Source organism: Drosophila melanogaster, chromosome X (genome assembly GCF_000001215.4).
Source record: "Drosophila melanogaster chromosome X".
Lineage (NCBI taxonomy): Eukaryota > Metazoa > Arthropoda > Insecta > Diptera > Drosophilidae > Drosophila > Drosophila melanogaster.
This window is the reverse complement of record NC_004354.4, coordinates 12950427-12966775: the sequence shown is the minus strand read 5'-3', so window position 1 is coordinate 12966775 and position 16349 is coordinate 12950427. Positions and strand designations below refer to the sequence as shown.

At 39.5% G+C, this 16349-nt stretch overlaps 2 protein-coding genes across 4 annotated transcripts; one reads left to right on the top strand and one right to left on the bottom strand.

The window, feature by feature from the left end:
• Window positions 1-5985: 5985 nt before the first annotated feature.
• On the bottom strand, window positions 5986-7556 carry CG32642 (uncharacterized protein). 2 transcript variants are annotated; one of them, NM_001298246.1, is made up of 3 exons: window positions 7227-7556; window positions 6299-7143; window positions 5986-6223 (listed from the first exon to the last, which is right to left on the bottom strand). In NM_001298246.1, exons 1-3 carry the CDS (start codon window positions 7492-7494, stop codon window positions 6215-6217), a joined length of 1122 nt encoding a protein of 373 aa, NP_001285175.1. In that variant the 5' UTR covers window positions 7495-7556; the 3' UTR covers window positions 5986-6214. The 2 variants fall into 2 exon arrangements, with proteins under 2 accessions (NP_001285175.1, NP_727651.2); NM_167343.3 differs by having other exon boundaries at window positions 6040-6223; window positions 7227-7515.
• Window positions 7557-9313: 1757 nt separating this feature from the next.
• hec (hector) lies at window positions 9314-16340 on the top strand. Of its 2 annotated transcripts, none has more exons than NM_132615.3 (10): window positions 9314-9558; window positions 12193-12411; window positions 12943-13243; window positions 13799-13889; window positions 13955-14046; window positions 14148-14274; window positions 14368-14469; window positions 14713-14831; window positions 14956-15029; window positions 15093-16340. In NM_132615.3, the coding sequence occupies exons 2-10, from the start codon at window positions 12237-12239 to the stop codon at window positions 15470-15472; spliced, it is 1461 nt and encodes a 486-aa protein (NP_572843.2). In that variant the 5' UTR covers window positions 9314-9558; window positions 12193-12236; the 3' UTR covers window positions 15473-16340. The 2 variants fall into 2 exon arrangements, with proteins under 2 accessions (NP_572843.2, NP_001285174.1); NM_001298245.1 differs by having other exon boundaries at window positions 15093-15662.
• The last annotated feature ends 9 nt before the right edge of the window (window positions 16341-16349 follow it).

Here is a 16349-nt window from a genome sequence, read left to right as displayed (position 1 = left end):
CACTGCAACTAAATGATTTATTCAGGAATCGCATAAATGTATGCCCCACTCGTGTCCTTTTTTTTTTATGTCAAAGGCATTCCGCCTGGGGATTTATCAATCTGGTGGGCAATCCTTTGCCATGCTCTAAAATAGTCCCCTTTTTCATTTCGCATTGCGCATCCGCCGCGTTGGCCGTTTCGTTTGCCTGCTGATTTCATGGTGCGGTTTCTGATTCAATTAGCAGTGCGCAGGATAGCATCCTTGTGTCACACACAAACACGTGTGTGTGTGTGTGTTTGTGTTTATGCACAAGTATTTGTTACTGCCAGGCTTAAGGCTAAGACCCAAGACAAATTCGCCCATGACTGGCGATTGTGTGGCAGCAAACAATTGCAATATAGCTGCCCCAAAGTGTGCAATAAGTTAGTTATGCACGTAGCGAAGCCAGCTGATTTATGTGCTGCCATACCGAGAACTTCGACGGGTTTCAACTCAGTTCAGTTCCGTTTCCATTTCAATTTCCATCCCACCAGCCAAGTTTCAAGACACATTCAAAGCCGGCTTTCCGGCAAATGTCCGTATGTCTGGATAAATTGTGTCGAATTTTACATGTTCATCATGGACATTGCATCGCAAAATGCAACCGCAATATTTGAATATTTCGAGTTCCATTAACTTTAAAGATATAAAATAACATAAATATTTAAATATTGTGTAAAGAATATAAGTTTCTGGCTCTTTAGGATTCTATAATGCTCGTGGCTTCCTCTCATTTCCCATCTACATTTTTTTTTTGTTATTTAAATTTCCCTCTTGAAGGATCGCCGACGATTGCAATACCAAATGCTGCTAAACGAGAGCTCATTAGTTGGTGGACATGTTTACACGGCTCACACAGACACACGCAAACGTGTGCGTGGTCTTTGCGAAGGGGTCAAAGGGCATTAGATGGCGGGCTGAAAAGGGGGGCACTTGTGTACATGACAGCTGACAACACAGAGCAAAAGGAGTCGCGTCCAACCGCAAATACATTGATGACAGGTGCTTCATTAGAGGTCCTACAAGTGTCGACATGGACCGCCAAAATGTTAGCTGATGTTTAGCTTAACCAATGTTTTACACCACAATGGACAGGCCAATTAAAATACTGGCTACGCCTGAAAATGTTGGAAAATGTCCATAGTTAATTAAGAAATGTCAAAATGTTAGACTTTTGCTAGATGCTCACAGTCTTTAACTTTACTTAGTCAATTAGGAAGACATAATTAAATATATTCATTTGCAGGAATGAGTAGTCAAACAAATACTTGGGTATTTATTTATGTTTTAATTGAACTGAGAAAACCTTTCTTTCTCAACATTCTAAAGAGAAATCGATGCAATAGCAATTGTTGTATAATTAAAATAAAAGCCTTTCATATAGGTCAAGGTCTGGACTCAAAATATTGTTACTTTTGTTATCCCACACAAAGATTTTGCCTTTGAATGCCACTCGGCGCTGTCATTCGATAAGCCTGCAAATAAGTTATGACTGATTTCGGCCAAGAACAAGCGCCAAAACGAGTTTGCATATGCTTTGTTCCGTTTCGGTCCGTTTCGAGTAGAACCTCTATAACTCACCCACTCTATAGACCATTTTGCCAGCCTTTTTTTTCTCGACATTTTCCCGCTCCACTCAGTAACTCAGTAATAGTAGTAGTCTTAAAGTGGCCCACTGACCGCTCGACTAATGAGGCGTCTGTCTGCTTTGCCTGGTCTACTGTTTCTCTGTCTGTTTTTTTTTTTTTTGGGAAAATGCCGGGGGGAATGGGATCTCAAGTGTCGCCATTTGCTTGTTTTTCGCCACTTTTACAACATAATTTCGGGGGGTCAGCGAGTCCCGGATCATGGTTTATGATTCCACATTGAAGTTACTTACGCCACTATACACTGTTAAGCATTTTATTGCAGCCGACTTCTGGGCGAATATTAAATTTTTATATTGCCCCCGGAACAGTAGACAACTGAAACCAACAGAAAGAAAAAAAAAATAGATATAAGAAAGAATGGCGAGAAAAAACACGGAAATGGCAGTGGCAGTGGCAAAAAAAAAAAGTACATGGAAATTGGATTCCATTTTCATGGGCAGTGAAACTGCGTTTGGCCACTGTGTTTGTTTCTATTGCCTTTTTTCCTCGGCCAGTCTCTTGTCTTTTTTGGCTTGCTTACAAATTAAATGTACCAAATTTCGTAATTGAGCGCCTTATGTATTTTTAATTTATTTTCCTTGTGACGCTCCCTGAACTGTCAGTTGGGCTTTTGATTAATTTTGCAAACAAACATATTCAATGGAGACCCACTCTGTTCAGCCTCTCTCTCTCCCTTTTTTTTCGATGTCCATTAGCCGTGGACATTTAAATAATTTAATACTGTGTAGCACGGGCATTGACACCGGTTATTAATAACCAATATTCGTTGAGCTGGATAAACAAACAATTCGCTTTCGACTAATGTTACCACGGGCAGTCGAAAATTTAAACGAATAGCTGACGAAATGTAATCAGCGATCTATTTATATTAGCAGCAAATTTGTGTGACAATTCAAAAGTAGAAAAAGTTCAGCCGATAGACATAAAGTTAATTAAAAGTTAAATATGTGATATATAATGCAAAATAAATGTATTGTAGTTAAATATTAAGAAAAAAAATTGAACAATAAAGTGATGGATTCATAACTAATAATTACAAATAGGGGCATTCATGTCATTAAAAAAAATGAAATAAAATCAGTTAATTCAAAATATTTTTAAGTGCTTAACTTAAACCAACGTAAAATTGCTAAGCTTTTGAATATGAAAAAATACGTTTTGTTTATGAACATTTATCAATTACTATTCATATGTTATCTCAAATATCTAAACATTAATATACTTATGGCCTAATTACACTTTTGAACATTGGCTATTCCCTCAACATATACATGTTATTGAAAAAGCAAACAGCTCGTTGGTTTTATTAATGCTTCATTTGTCTTTTTCACATTTGCCTTCTTTTGTTATCTTAAAATACTCAAAAGAAAAGTTAAAATTAATCGTTTTTGAGTAAAGGAGCTCTAGTAGACCAAAATAACATCTGAATACCCTAACTTGAGGTACAACATTTTTTAAGTATCTTAAATAAAGGTAGAAAATTTACCTATGAGTAGTCATACGGATGAAATAACTTTTTATCAAAAGCTAAAAGGTAAAACACACAACATTATTAATGTAATTGATACCTGTATAAATACCTCTCCAGTGGGCCATTAATAAAAACGTGTGATTAACGAAGCTTAATTCTCATTAATCGTCAGGTGGCTAATTAATTGAAATCTATGAATATTGGATGCGAGCTGTCAGTAAAGTGGAAAAGCTGGTCGAGATTACCGCAATAAATTGAACGCAAATAGAGAGCCTGTTTACACCCATTTGATAGAATCCAAATTTATTTCAATCAATATTTGATCGGATTTGCCCAGTTGTTGGCTTCCGGCAAGAGACCTTATACCCGAGTTTTCTTGGCCAAGTTCAGGTACTCGCAATTAAATCCAATAAAAATAACCAACACATTGTTCTCGTCCGTTAAGTGTGATCTGATTTTGCCGCGATTTTCGGGTTGAATTATAAACAACCCGCTGGCTAAGCGTTGTATATATATATATATATATATGGCCAATGTATGTTTGATTGTCGAGTGGGCCGGGTTGGTGGGAATGGGTAATGTTATAAGCCGATTTCACGGCCATAAATATCAATTCGAGCAGCGCGGCGAGCAGAAAAAATATTTGTAAAATTGTGAAAAGAAAAAAGGAGATGAAATTCAAGAGGAGCGGTATTTGATTTATGCGGCAATGGGCGTGGCATCACAGCATCTAAGTAAAATATTTGCCCGCGACTAAACCACCACAAATCTTGTTCCGCTTCAAATTTATTAAAAAACGAAGCTGTGATTTATTGGATTCGTTCGACCATCAAATACTTTGCAAAACAAATTTTCAAAAAAAAAAATGGAATATTAGGCGTATCAAAGTGGCCTTTCGAGAATTTGGTAATCAGAGATATTAGTGTACATATGTTCCATTAAAACAATCACATATTAAGTACGATGCTCTCCATAAACCGAGCATTCAATATGGTCGAAAGAACTTGTATTAATATAAATGACAATTCAGAAAAGAATACGTATGAGTTATATTTTCGATGGACTCACGACATCTTAGAACCGCTAGCATGCAAATCCGCTTAAGTACGGAAAATGCGAGCCAGCTCCTTCGATTTAATCTCCTTCCTGAGTTTTCTTTATATTTTTCCCTGTTTCTCCCTTAGTTCCTTCGTGGGCTCTGTGCAAATTTTGATTTATGCGAGCTGCCAGGGAATGTCAATAATTGGCTTAGGATGCTGTGACTGCCATCTGCTGCTATCGGCCATCAAAACGTCGAGGGCCTTTCGATTTTACGGGCAGCTGTCTTTCAAGTTTCACTTCAGCGGCGCCAGAATTGAACGAACCAAAGAAAAAAATTAAAAAAAAAAAAACAGAGCTGAAAAGAAAGAGTTCATTCAATTGTGCCGGATATTTTCGCCTGCTCAGCACTTTTCGCACTTTCCACCGGCGGTGCAAAGTTTTAATGAGCAAAGCGAAAACACGTGCTGGCGGCGAAAAAACAACATTGCTGGCTGGGTAAATCAAATCAAATAAATGAAATTTTACAAATTATTTTACACAAAATATGCGCAAGTTGTGAAATGTTTTTCCGCGACTTGCGGCGAGTGGGGGGTTCAAAATTATCATTCTGCAGAACGACAGCATTAATATATACAAAAGCAAAAAAAAAAAGAAGAATATTTATGTTGAACTGATAAATCCAGCAATTTATCGTTGAAGAAACACCTGTAAATTTCTTTCACACTCATAAGCTAACCAAAGCTGAGTAAACTTTATTTAATATATGATAATAATAATAATAAACAATCTTCCCGCCATTCTGTCATTTTTTAAGATTTTAGCTTTAGCGCATAAATTCTTAAATGTAATGACCAATTCATAAATCTTAAAATAGTAATAATAAAGTTATTAGAGTGCCATAGTTCTTGATAAACGCCTATCTAGCATCTTTTCACTCAAAAAAAAATCGAAAACAAAGTGTTGGCAGGCTCGGCGGCGCAAATTAAATGTTTATCATTTAATTAAACAGATTTGCCCATTAAACTTTTGGCCACCCTCGAGGGCAGAAAAAAATAAAATACAAATAATGCCAAAACAACAAAAAAAAAAAAAATGCTAGCTGTTGGGCACAAAAATCAGAGCCAAGTTAAGACAATTTGAATATAAATGGCTGTTTTAGTCGGGCGGTTGTCCTTGTTGTTTGGCATACCAAGTGCTGCCTGGGGCATTTGTTAATTTCCGTTTCCGTTTTCCGCTAAAAGTAGGGGTTCCACCCATGAACAGCCAGACCCAGACCCTCACCTACGCCCATTGTGGCCCATTGTTTCGACCCTTCCGCCACCGATTTCCGACCCGCTTTTAATGCCGCTTTATTGTCAAAAGATAAGGGCGGCCACAAAAGCGAAAAACTGCTTAAAAAAATCTATTAAGCCGCAGCAAAAATTATACGCCCAGCAAACAATGGCAAACACCTGTTCGCGTGTGTGGGGCAAGAGGCGCTGATAACTGCCGCCCACATCGCAGCAACCAAAAACACCCAACCAACCGAACACCACATAGCAAGAATCCAATGATAACACTTCAAAGAGCCACAAAAAAAAAAAATTACCACTAAACAGATTTTTTAAAAAGCGATATTTCTTATGCTTTGCATTTTTCATAACAATTAAAGCACTCTTCAATCGAAGATACAAACTTTTGAGATTGATATTCTCTTCATTTCAAATTAAATTTATATAAAAAATTCTTTAACACCACTTTAATATTATGGAACTTTAGAAGACATTTTCGTTTGATGGCCTTTTAAATGCAATGTGTGATACTAGTTTTTCTCAGTGCCTACCGAAAATCAAGACCCAGATGCGATCGACTCAATTTGTTTATGTGCTGTACTGATTGCTTTATTGTGGCTAAAATGGAACACTCTACATATTGCTGTGGTCAAAATTATTATTTCGTTTGGTCTTATCTTCGTGCGGCTGTTCTGTGGTTTTCCTGGACTTTCGAGTGCGTTGCTCATTGGTGTTGGCGATCGATAGATTTTTCCTCTTAATTAGGGGTTCTAAAATGGGGGATAAATGTATATAAATGTATAAAATGGTTTTCAGATTTCAGTATTGCTTGGAATTCTACTTACAGAAGGAGCTGCAGTCGTTGCAGCAGTAGTTGTTGCAGCAGTAGTTGTTGCAGCAGTAGTTGTTGCTGCAGTAGTTGTTGCTGCAGTTGTTGTTGCTGCAGTTGTTGTTGCTGCAGTTGTTGTTGCTGCAGTTGTTGTTGCTGCAGTTGTTGTTGCTGCAGTAGTTGCAGCTGTAGTTGTTGCTGCCGTGGTAGTTGCTGCAGTTGTTGTTGCTGCGGTAGTTGTTGCTGCAGTAGTTGTTGCTGCAGTAGTAGTTGCTGCAGTAGTTGTTGCTGCCGTAGTAGTTGCTGCAGTAGTTGTTGCTGCCGTAGTAGTTGCTGCAGTAGTTGTTGCTGCCGTAGTAGTTGCTGCAGTAGTTGTTGCCGCTGTGGTTGTTGCCGCTGTGGTTGTCGCGTATTTGGTGGGGTATCCAGGATATCTGTTTGATTTTGTGGTGCCTGTAGTGGCGGACGCCGTAGTCGATCCGGTAGATGGCGCCTTGGTGGTGTCAGCGTAACTATAAACAGCGGCATAGGCCGGCACTGGTTTGGCATAAACTGGATAGGACGAGGGCGGCGAAGGATATTTGGGTGGGGGCGGGGCATAGGCAGCCGGAGCGGCGGGATACGAGACGGAATAGGAGGGAGAGGCCACAGGATATGGACCCGGAGCCTCAGCCACCGCCTTGGCGCCATAGGGCCCACTGGCAGCGGCATAGGCATACGAATTCTGGCCAGACGATGAGGAATAACGAACCGGAGCATAATTCTGAACTGGCTTCGATTGATAGCCGTAAGCAGGAGCTGGCGGACCATACGGCCGCGGGGGATACGAGGGACAGTAGCTCAGGTCAGTTTGGATGAGTTCTGTAAAAAAAAAATCAAGAAAGGAATGTTAACAAAATATCCCAGCATAGTTGCCTAAACAAGGATATGAATTGAGAACTTACCCTTCTTTCCGGCAAACAACAGTTTCAAGTTCTGTGAGTCCAGGCGGCACTTGCTCGAGAATGGATGGTAGCTATAGCCATCGGTGGCGCAGACAGCATAACCACCTGGTGGGCACACTGCATCGTAGTTGACATCCGCAAAGATGTAGTCAAGTTCAGAGCCCGAATAATCACTATACCAATCGTAGTCCCCCTTAACGCCGACGAAAGCCAGGACGAATGTCAGGAGTAGAGCTAAGGAGCTGGACTGAGACCTTGGATGGAACATGTTGCCGATGGAACTGATGTCGCTGACCATGTAGATCCCCGCTTTTATGGGTCAGCGACACGACTGAGAAATGGGGTCTGGAACGTGCATGTGATTACGGTCTTTACATCACTCTCGAGCATTTTTTTTTATGTTTAAAACCCCGTCTCCCCGGCTTTTATCACTACGGAACGTGCGACCGAAGTGCGGTGACACTATGCCATAGTAATATGGTATTACCTAACAAAAAAATCGTTGTCTTTGCCGCTGTTTAAACTCTCCAACTAGCACTTTAAGCTCGCTCAACTGGCGCCAGATTGTTCTTAACGTGGCTAACTGGATTAATGTCGATAGAACCTGACCTAACTAATCTTGCACTCTTCTTTTGAAGAGAGTGGCATAAAAAAATGTCGTCATGCTTGTATTAATACAATGCTTATTAATCACAAAGGTCCAAATGTTACCTTAGTTTAGCCGAAGTTTAATCAATCTTGGCTTATACAATTACAGTGATTCAACTTTAAGTACAAGCCAGGTAACCAAGTAATACTATGTTATAAGCAAACAATTAAAAGGTGTAAACTTGTACCCAATCTCGTTCTTGCTCCTGACCATTCATAAAAGTAAAGTGCACTTACATATATTTGCGGACATGTGCAGAAAATTATATTGCAAAGGCGATTTGCCTTAAATTCACTTTTATGGGCGGCATGCCATTTTACGAGCTGAGAAGCCAGAAATTTTCACACCACACTGTGTGCTGCTAATTGTGAAATACATTTTATATGAAATTCTCTTACATTTTGTAAAGAATTCTTTATCAATCCTAAGTCGATGTCAATTTTGTCTAAAGAAACGTCAGATAACCGCATAAAATATTTATACACGCTTGCTATGCAGGACATCATCAGCTATTCAGGAATAAATTTTATGAAAGTTTGCTGAGGTATTTTACATGAATCGAGAATTGAAGTGAACTGAAACGAAGTATTCACTAAAGTTGAATCTTAAAGGTTACTGCATGATAATAATAAAGTTGCATTGCAATCGCATCAAATGCTTTTAACTGCAGTTTCAAAGTGAAACAAACACCAGTATCCTTGTACTTGAGAAGTCTTAACCCTTTGTTTGCCCAATTGTTATTGCTAAAGAATTGCTATCAGGTCGTTTTATTATATACAGATTGTATTGATGATAAACGAGTTAAAAATTAAATTTATTGGTTTCTATAGATTTTTTAATTATTTTATTAAATTAATAAAATATTATATTAAAATATTATTATTACTTCTATCCTTATAAAAACACGATTAAAGTAAGCCAATAAATATATATTTTTAATTGGATAGACCCAGTTGGGTTAAATAAATTTCTTTAACAAAATTCGAAGTCCTTAGGAATTTGTGGGTCCCAGCTGTGTGCGCCACGCCCACCTAGAAAACTGTTATACACGCCCACGACAAGCAATTCACAAAGGCATAGAAGCAGTGCGCCGACAACTTGTTGCTGGCAAGCAGTGTTCGGCAAAGCAGTACTCGTACACTGAAAGAAAGTATAAGTTCTACACTATTCAAATAAAATCGATAATGTATTCTCACTTTTAATGCCAAATATTATTAGAAGAAGTGTGCTAGAACTTAAATTAAGATGAAGATACTTTTGACATTTGTAGTTTAAATATATATTTTTTAATGCAAATACCCACTTTCTCACTTTCTCTTTTTTCGTACATTTCCTTCAGTGTGCCAGTATGGTGTATGGGCGTGAAAATGGGGAAAATGGGGAAAATATGAGGAAACTGCCAGCCACATCGGCAGGCGGTTTTTGCCGGATGCCGTACCATTTGCCAGCGGCACGCGGAGCAGAGCGGTGCGAAAATCGGAGTGGAGCAGCCAATTTTGAATACCGATAACATAAAGCGCATTTTTTGTCCGTGTTTCTAATATATATTTTTTTTTTTTTGTGTTTTTGTGTGCTGTTGCTGTACGTGACGAGCGGTGAACTGAAACCGAATCAATTGTTTAAGTTTTCAATGAATGGCAGTGGCAAACAATTGAATGAATTCAATTGACTGTGGGGCCCCATGTAAGTGATCTGTTGGCACCTGTTTTTGCGTAAATTCTCGACACCTTTTATGCGAATATCAGGTGAATATAATTTTGAAACATATTTGAACAAAAAATATTTCAGTAAATAATTAGCATAATTACTGCGCCGCATGAGACTTCATTTTCGAGCATTTAATTAAGTAAACAATCGAATTAAATATTTGCGTACACAGTACAAATAAATAATTCGATTTCAAGCCCCATCCTATTTGCGGTTGTTTTATGCGAAAAGTTTTTGCGCTACACAGGGAAAATACGGCAGTGATTGGCAGGAAATAAGGAAATGAGTGTTATAATTCGCAAGGTTGGCAACTTTTATGCCCAGTAGATCCGTCCGGGGGATTGGAATTCCGGATGATGATTCGTGGCCAGTCCGGCGTGCGTAATTGCATTTGGTGACCCAGGCGATGTGGATGAAGTAATTTGTTATTATAATTGATCCGCCAAGAATGGCCGAATAATGTGGCATTATTTCGCATGTCCGCTTTCATTTCGAGTGCGTGTCCTGGTTTATGTGTGTGTGTGTGTGTGTGTTTGTGTGCTAGTCGGTTTGCGTGGCATTTCCGTTTCCGGCCTGCAAATGGCGCTAGCATCATTAACCGCATTGACGGCTTTTCCCACCGCCTCTATTAATTTTATTTCTCTTTATTTTTTTTTGTGCTAGGCTGCTAGACAAAACAATTCATCATCAATATTCAGCATGTGTACATATAATTATTCCTCTGGCAGCTTTTTGCTCCCACCCCTATTGATTGGCCATTTGTATCTTTTGCAGCGGGCGGTCCTGTCGCCAAAAAAACAAAAGAAAAATAAGTCCTTTCTCTTTCGCCACCCATTGTTGACAATAAATTTCAATATCGTGCATAATTTATGCAAGCAAACGTTTTCAAATTATTTGTGTTTTATGAATGCTCCAAAATGAGTGCTCCCCCATTCCTATGGCTGCTATTCCTCCCCAAGTATTCAGCATCAAAAACTATGCAAAACAAAACAATTTGCCAAAAATGTTGCAGATGCTTGCGTATTCCTTGAAGCATTTCCTTAGTTTTGTGGAGCAAAATCTTGGCCACACAGCGCGCTTCAGATTTTCTTGTAATTTCCCTGCATACTTTTTTTTTCGCCAAGTCAGTAGTCGTTAAAACAAAACGGCAAGGGAAATTTTATAGTTGGGCAAAGTAGTTTATCTAATTTAAAATTGTTTAGAACTGGCTGTAGTAAAAGTAAAAAAGTAGTAAAAGTAAAAATGTTGTCTAGTTTAGTCAGTGCTACATTTTCTCACTATTGCTGAGAGCAGCTTGCTTGCAAAATGCTTCTTTAACTAACAGCGAAAAGTAATTGCGAAATATTCTAAAAAAAATATACTTAACTTTTTGTGCTATTAGATGAGCCATAATTGTTTTAGTAAAAACATATTTGTAGTCGGTATTTCTTTATACGCATTTAACTAGCGTGAGAAATGGAATCTGTTGAATAAGCGTAGTGCCACTTAAAGTGTAATTTGCCTCATAGCAAATGATAAAGCGGGAATTCTGCAATGGATTTAATTCAAAGGAGGGGGAATGTGAATGCAATTAATGCTCATTAGTGCTTCAAGACAGCCATTTGAATTGATGGCCAACAAAGGGCGCTCTAGTCCTTGGTCCTTCCATCGTCATGCTCCGCTTACCTGCGGCTAATTGCCTGGCCGAGACACTTGCAAAAATATATATAACATGCAAGAATGTTTAGCCAGGCGTCATATCCATCATGGGAAACTGTCCCAGTTCGGTGTAATAAATTAATGCCGCAAATTAAAGTTTAGCTTGGGAGCGGGAAAATCATCTTACTTTGTATGTATCGTGCATGCTAGATTTTCCAGTGCCTGGTGCAGGCTTCTGTCGAAACTCAATCAAGTGAAATGAGTTTTGATTAAAAATATAACCAAGTTAGGCAAGAACTTTGCAGCTCATCCCGCCTTTTGGGCCACGTGTTCGGTGCGGGTGTGTGAGTGTGTTTATGTGTTTGTGTGTTTGTGTGCCCCCACGATCAAAGTGCATTTCATTTGAGTTTTTAACCCGTGGCATTTGCTTTGTCTCTCTGTGCGACGAAATGCAATTAAGTTCGCCCAACCACGGTAGCAGAAATAGCGACACAGTTAAGCACCGCCATTAATTAGACAATAAACTGATTTACAACATATGAGAGACGAGTAGGTGACTCGGCTCACACGACACTCAGGTGCTTCGATATTTTGAGTGTGTGTGTGTGCCCCGTGTGGATATTCCATTTCCTTTGGCACCATTTCCCCGCAGACAGGACCCCACAACAAATATCAACCCAACTCAGGCAACTCTTTGAAGCCTAACCAAATTAGAAATGCACACACGAATGGACGGCCACAAGGGACTCAAGTTCGCTTCGCTATGGCGAAATACAGTGAGAACTAATGTTAAATATAAGAAAATATATTTAAATCAGAATAAATTTTAAAAACTAGCTCATACAAGTTTCTATGGGTAAGCAACACTTGTTTAAAACCTTTCAAATTGCCTCTGATAAATTATTGCAGTTGATTATCCTATTTATCCCGTAATTCTTTGAATTATATTTATATTATTATATTTTTTTTTAGTGCATTAGCCGTTGACAAGAGTTAGTCACGTTGAATAACCCACAATGGCGACAACCTCTTCAGATTCGGAGTCGCAAAATGTGGATGTGGCATCGCAGGCCCAAACGCAGGATAATCTGCGCATATTTTTAAAGCATTTGTATGCGGAGTGCGTGTTCCGATACCAGAATGTCACATACGATACGGACGACCCATCATTTTCACTTGGCCCAGCAACAGGTGAGTGGCGGCCAACAGGCGTATACGTGATTTGCCGCGAAAAAATAGCAGAGGCATAAGACAGATAAGAAAGAGAAGAGAATTAAATTAAATTACAGCCCATCTGATTTCATTTAATGCATTTCAAAGTAATGTATTTAAATATATACAAAATCATTGACTTACTTCTTGGGGATGCAAATTTAAACATGGGTTTTCGTTTCAATGCAAATCATTGGCATCTCAGGACAAATTTATAAATTTAAATAGCACTCAACACCTTTACCAAATGTACATATATTTTCAACCAGAATTTATGAATTATACCCTGCTATAAAGAACGATGATCTATTAACTATCTTAAGCAAGTTATGTACATTTGAAATACCACTTTATTTTACATATGTAAAGCAAGCATGCAATTGAATTGAACTTGAAAACTGAATTACATCACTTTCAGTTATGCAGCCCATAGATACTATTATTAAAAATGCTATATTTTTATACATTAAAAAGTAAACCCATTTTAATGGCACTTGTCGCCGTGCACAGACTACGATTCCGATTTGCCGGAGAACTTTAGCCCAGTGCCGCGATATCTGGAGAATGCCGCGATGAACGAGGGCGTTATTGACATGCGAAACGTGGACGAGGAGCTGGCGGAGAAGGAGGAGCTGATGGCCACCGTCGTCAGTGCCACGATGGCCACAAATCAGAAGGAGAACCGACTCTTTTGCCCCCTGAACTTTGACGGATATCTCTGCTGGCCAAGGACTCCGGCCGGCACTGTGCTGAGTCAATATTGTCCCGATTTCGTCGAAGGATTCAACAGAAAATTTCTGGCCCACAAGACGTGAGTTAAATGCCCAATATGCCTGTATATTACGCCACCACGAATAGGATAGATTTTCATTCCGTTCAGGATTTCGCATGGTCAAATAAGCTCTGCAATATGTAATATTCGTTTGAGCATAAATTCGAAAATATCTTGCCATATTCGGCATTTGCTTTAATGTGTTCTGTGTGTCATAAAATACAATGTTTATGTATGAGTGCGCTACAAACAGGGAAAATCCTATAGAGTTTACATTCGTGTCTATTACATAAACTCGCAGCATATCTCAGAAAAAGATGATGGAAAATGAAAGAAAAATAAAACCTTCTTCAACTCTTGCAGAGATAATCTCCCTAAGTGTACTGTAGCAGCACTCTAAAACTTGCACTACATGTATGTATCTCCAATTTAATGGATAGCGTTCATCTCACTTTACACGCCAACTGAGCTCAGCTGGCTCCTGGTAAAGTTGGGTAACTTGTGCATTGTCAGGCGCTTTGTTAGAAATACCCCCTTTACCCATCAGTCCGCACTTAGCCAGTCACAATTATCGTAAGCATTTCGCATTCATAGCTGCCTGGAGAACGGCTCCTGGTACCGTCATCCGGTTAGCAATCAGACCTGGTCCAATTACACCAACTGCGTGGACTATGAGGACCTGGAGGTAAGTGCTTCGGCGGCATCAAGCGGGTGGTACATGGGCATTAATCAAGAAAGTTGCCACTGCAGTTTCGCCAGTTCATCAACGAGCTGTACGTGAAGGGTTATGCCCTCTCCCTGCTGGCCCTGCTCATATCGATTATTATTTTCTTGGGCTTCAAGTAAGTGTTTGTCTACGACCCACACGGTTCCTTTCCCTCCGGTAACTGACGGCCGGATATCCCTTTTCGTTTCTTTCCGTTCCGTTCCATTCCGTTTGCAGATCCCTGCGCTGCACCCGCATCCGCATCCATGTACATCTGTTCGCCTCGCTGGCCTGCACCTGTGTGGCCTGGATATTATGGTATCGTCTGGTGGTGGAGCGTTCCGAAACCATAGCCGAAAATCCGGTAAGATGCACTGAGAAAAGTAACTATGAAAATAACATAGCCCTACAAGTAGCTAGGCAATTATACAAAACCATAAACATAACTAACTTTCAGCTGTGGTGCATTGGGCTGCATCTGGTGGTGCACTACTTTATGTTGGTCAACTATTTCTGGATGTTTTGCGAGGGCCTGCACCTGCACCTGGTGCTCGTTGTGGTGAGTTATCCTTACTCGTCTGGCAATCTGGCAATTGCCTGCACAAGTCTGCATTCTTTATGGGCGACTTCTGTGCATGGCAGATGTGATTTCCTGCAGCCGCTGACATGGCAATGGTTCACCCCCAGCAATTTGTCTGAGAGCAAATCGCAACGTTGGCCAACTGCTTTACGTCTGCGTCAAGTTGAGATGTCAGGAATGTCCGTTCAGATCCTGACGCCCCTTCTTCTTTCCATTCGCCAGGTCTTTGTCAAGGACACGATTGTGATGCGCTGGTTTATTGTCATCAGCTGGTTTTCACCCATACCCATAGCCATCGTCTACGGTCTGGCCAGGCATTTCAGTAGTCCGGACAATAAGCAGTAAGTTATTTTCACAATTTTACACAAGACATAATCCTGATTGATTTGGTTTTTGCATTGCATTTATTAAGAGATTACATTCTACGCTATATCCATGGTAACATTTCTTTTCACATTATTGCAGCTGCTGGATAACTGACAGTCTCTACTTGTGGATCTTCTCGGTGCCCATAACTCTTTCGCTGCTGGCCAGCTTTAGTAATATGCATAATTTTCTTTAAAAGTACAATATTGCTCAGCTATATGCATTTTACCCAACAGTTTTTCTGATCAACGTACTGCGAGTGATCGTGCGAAAGTTACATCCCCAGTCCGCCCAGCCGGCACCGTTGGCCATCCGGAAGGCGGTTCGGGCCACCATTATTCTGGTACCGCTGTTCGGACTGCAACACTTCCTGCTGCCCTACCGTCCGGATGCCGGCACCCAGCTGGACCACTTCTATCAGATGCTATCGGTGGTGTTGGTCAGCCTGCAGGGCTTTGTGGTCTCCTTCCTGTTCTGCTTCGCCAATCACGATGTCACCTTTGCCATTCGCACGCTGCTGAACAAGTTGCTGCCCAGTTTAGTGACCCCGCCGCCGGCCGGGAGTAATACTGGACAGATGGCCACGACCACGCCCAGCCGAGAGTTGGGCGTTTAAGGCGTACCGCGCGAGGGTCGATCGTAACATTGACCGCATCGCCGAGCAAAGATTTTGAAGACCAGTCCGGCACACTTATTTCATGATAGCAAAATATTTTTTTTTATAACTTAATTTTGTTAAAATGCATACTGATTTCAATTATTTAAAATGTTCCTGTTATATTTTTTATCCTGGGATACTATGCCCGAAATGCATTTAGAAAAGAAAGGTTCTAGTCATATGAATTATTGATAAAAACAAATAATTGTATGCTTGATCTTTCTAAAAAAAAAGTTTCTAAAAAAACTCTGTTAAGAATTATCACTTTAAAACTTTTTACTGAACAAGTTTTAAAATATATTTTGAAAAAGTATATAAAGCATAGTGTTAAGCATTAAGAAAAAAACATGTAAACAAAATCTAAGCTTGAACCCAGAAAAATTTAAAATGTGTCAGCCGTATAAATCGTTGTTTAAATTTAACTTAAAAATATTTAGGTTTCACACAGCTAACCCTAGAAAAATATCTATGCCATATCCAGAGAAAATGCGGGAATCAAATGCCAAGAATTAACAGGTTCCCCCCGATGATTTTATGCGTAATATTTTATAATACAAAATATATTCAAATCCTGAGAGGATATAGAAAGAGACGCAGAATAATACATACGTACCCGTGTACCTAAGGATATTTTTTTTTAAGCCCTTAAACATTTAATAATGTTAAGATAAATATATAGATATATATATATGTAATGTTTGAACCTTTAATGTAGCTGACAGATATTAATGATATTTATTCAACTTAGCCAAGCACACTTACGTAGCGAATAAATCATGTTAACTGCAGTTGAATCGTTTGATTGCCAACTACATACACTTGGAATAAAAACAAC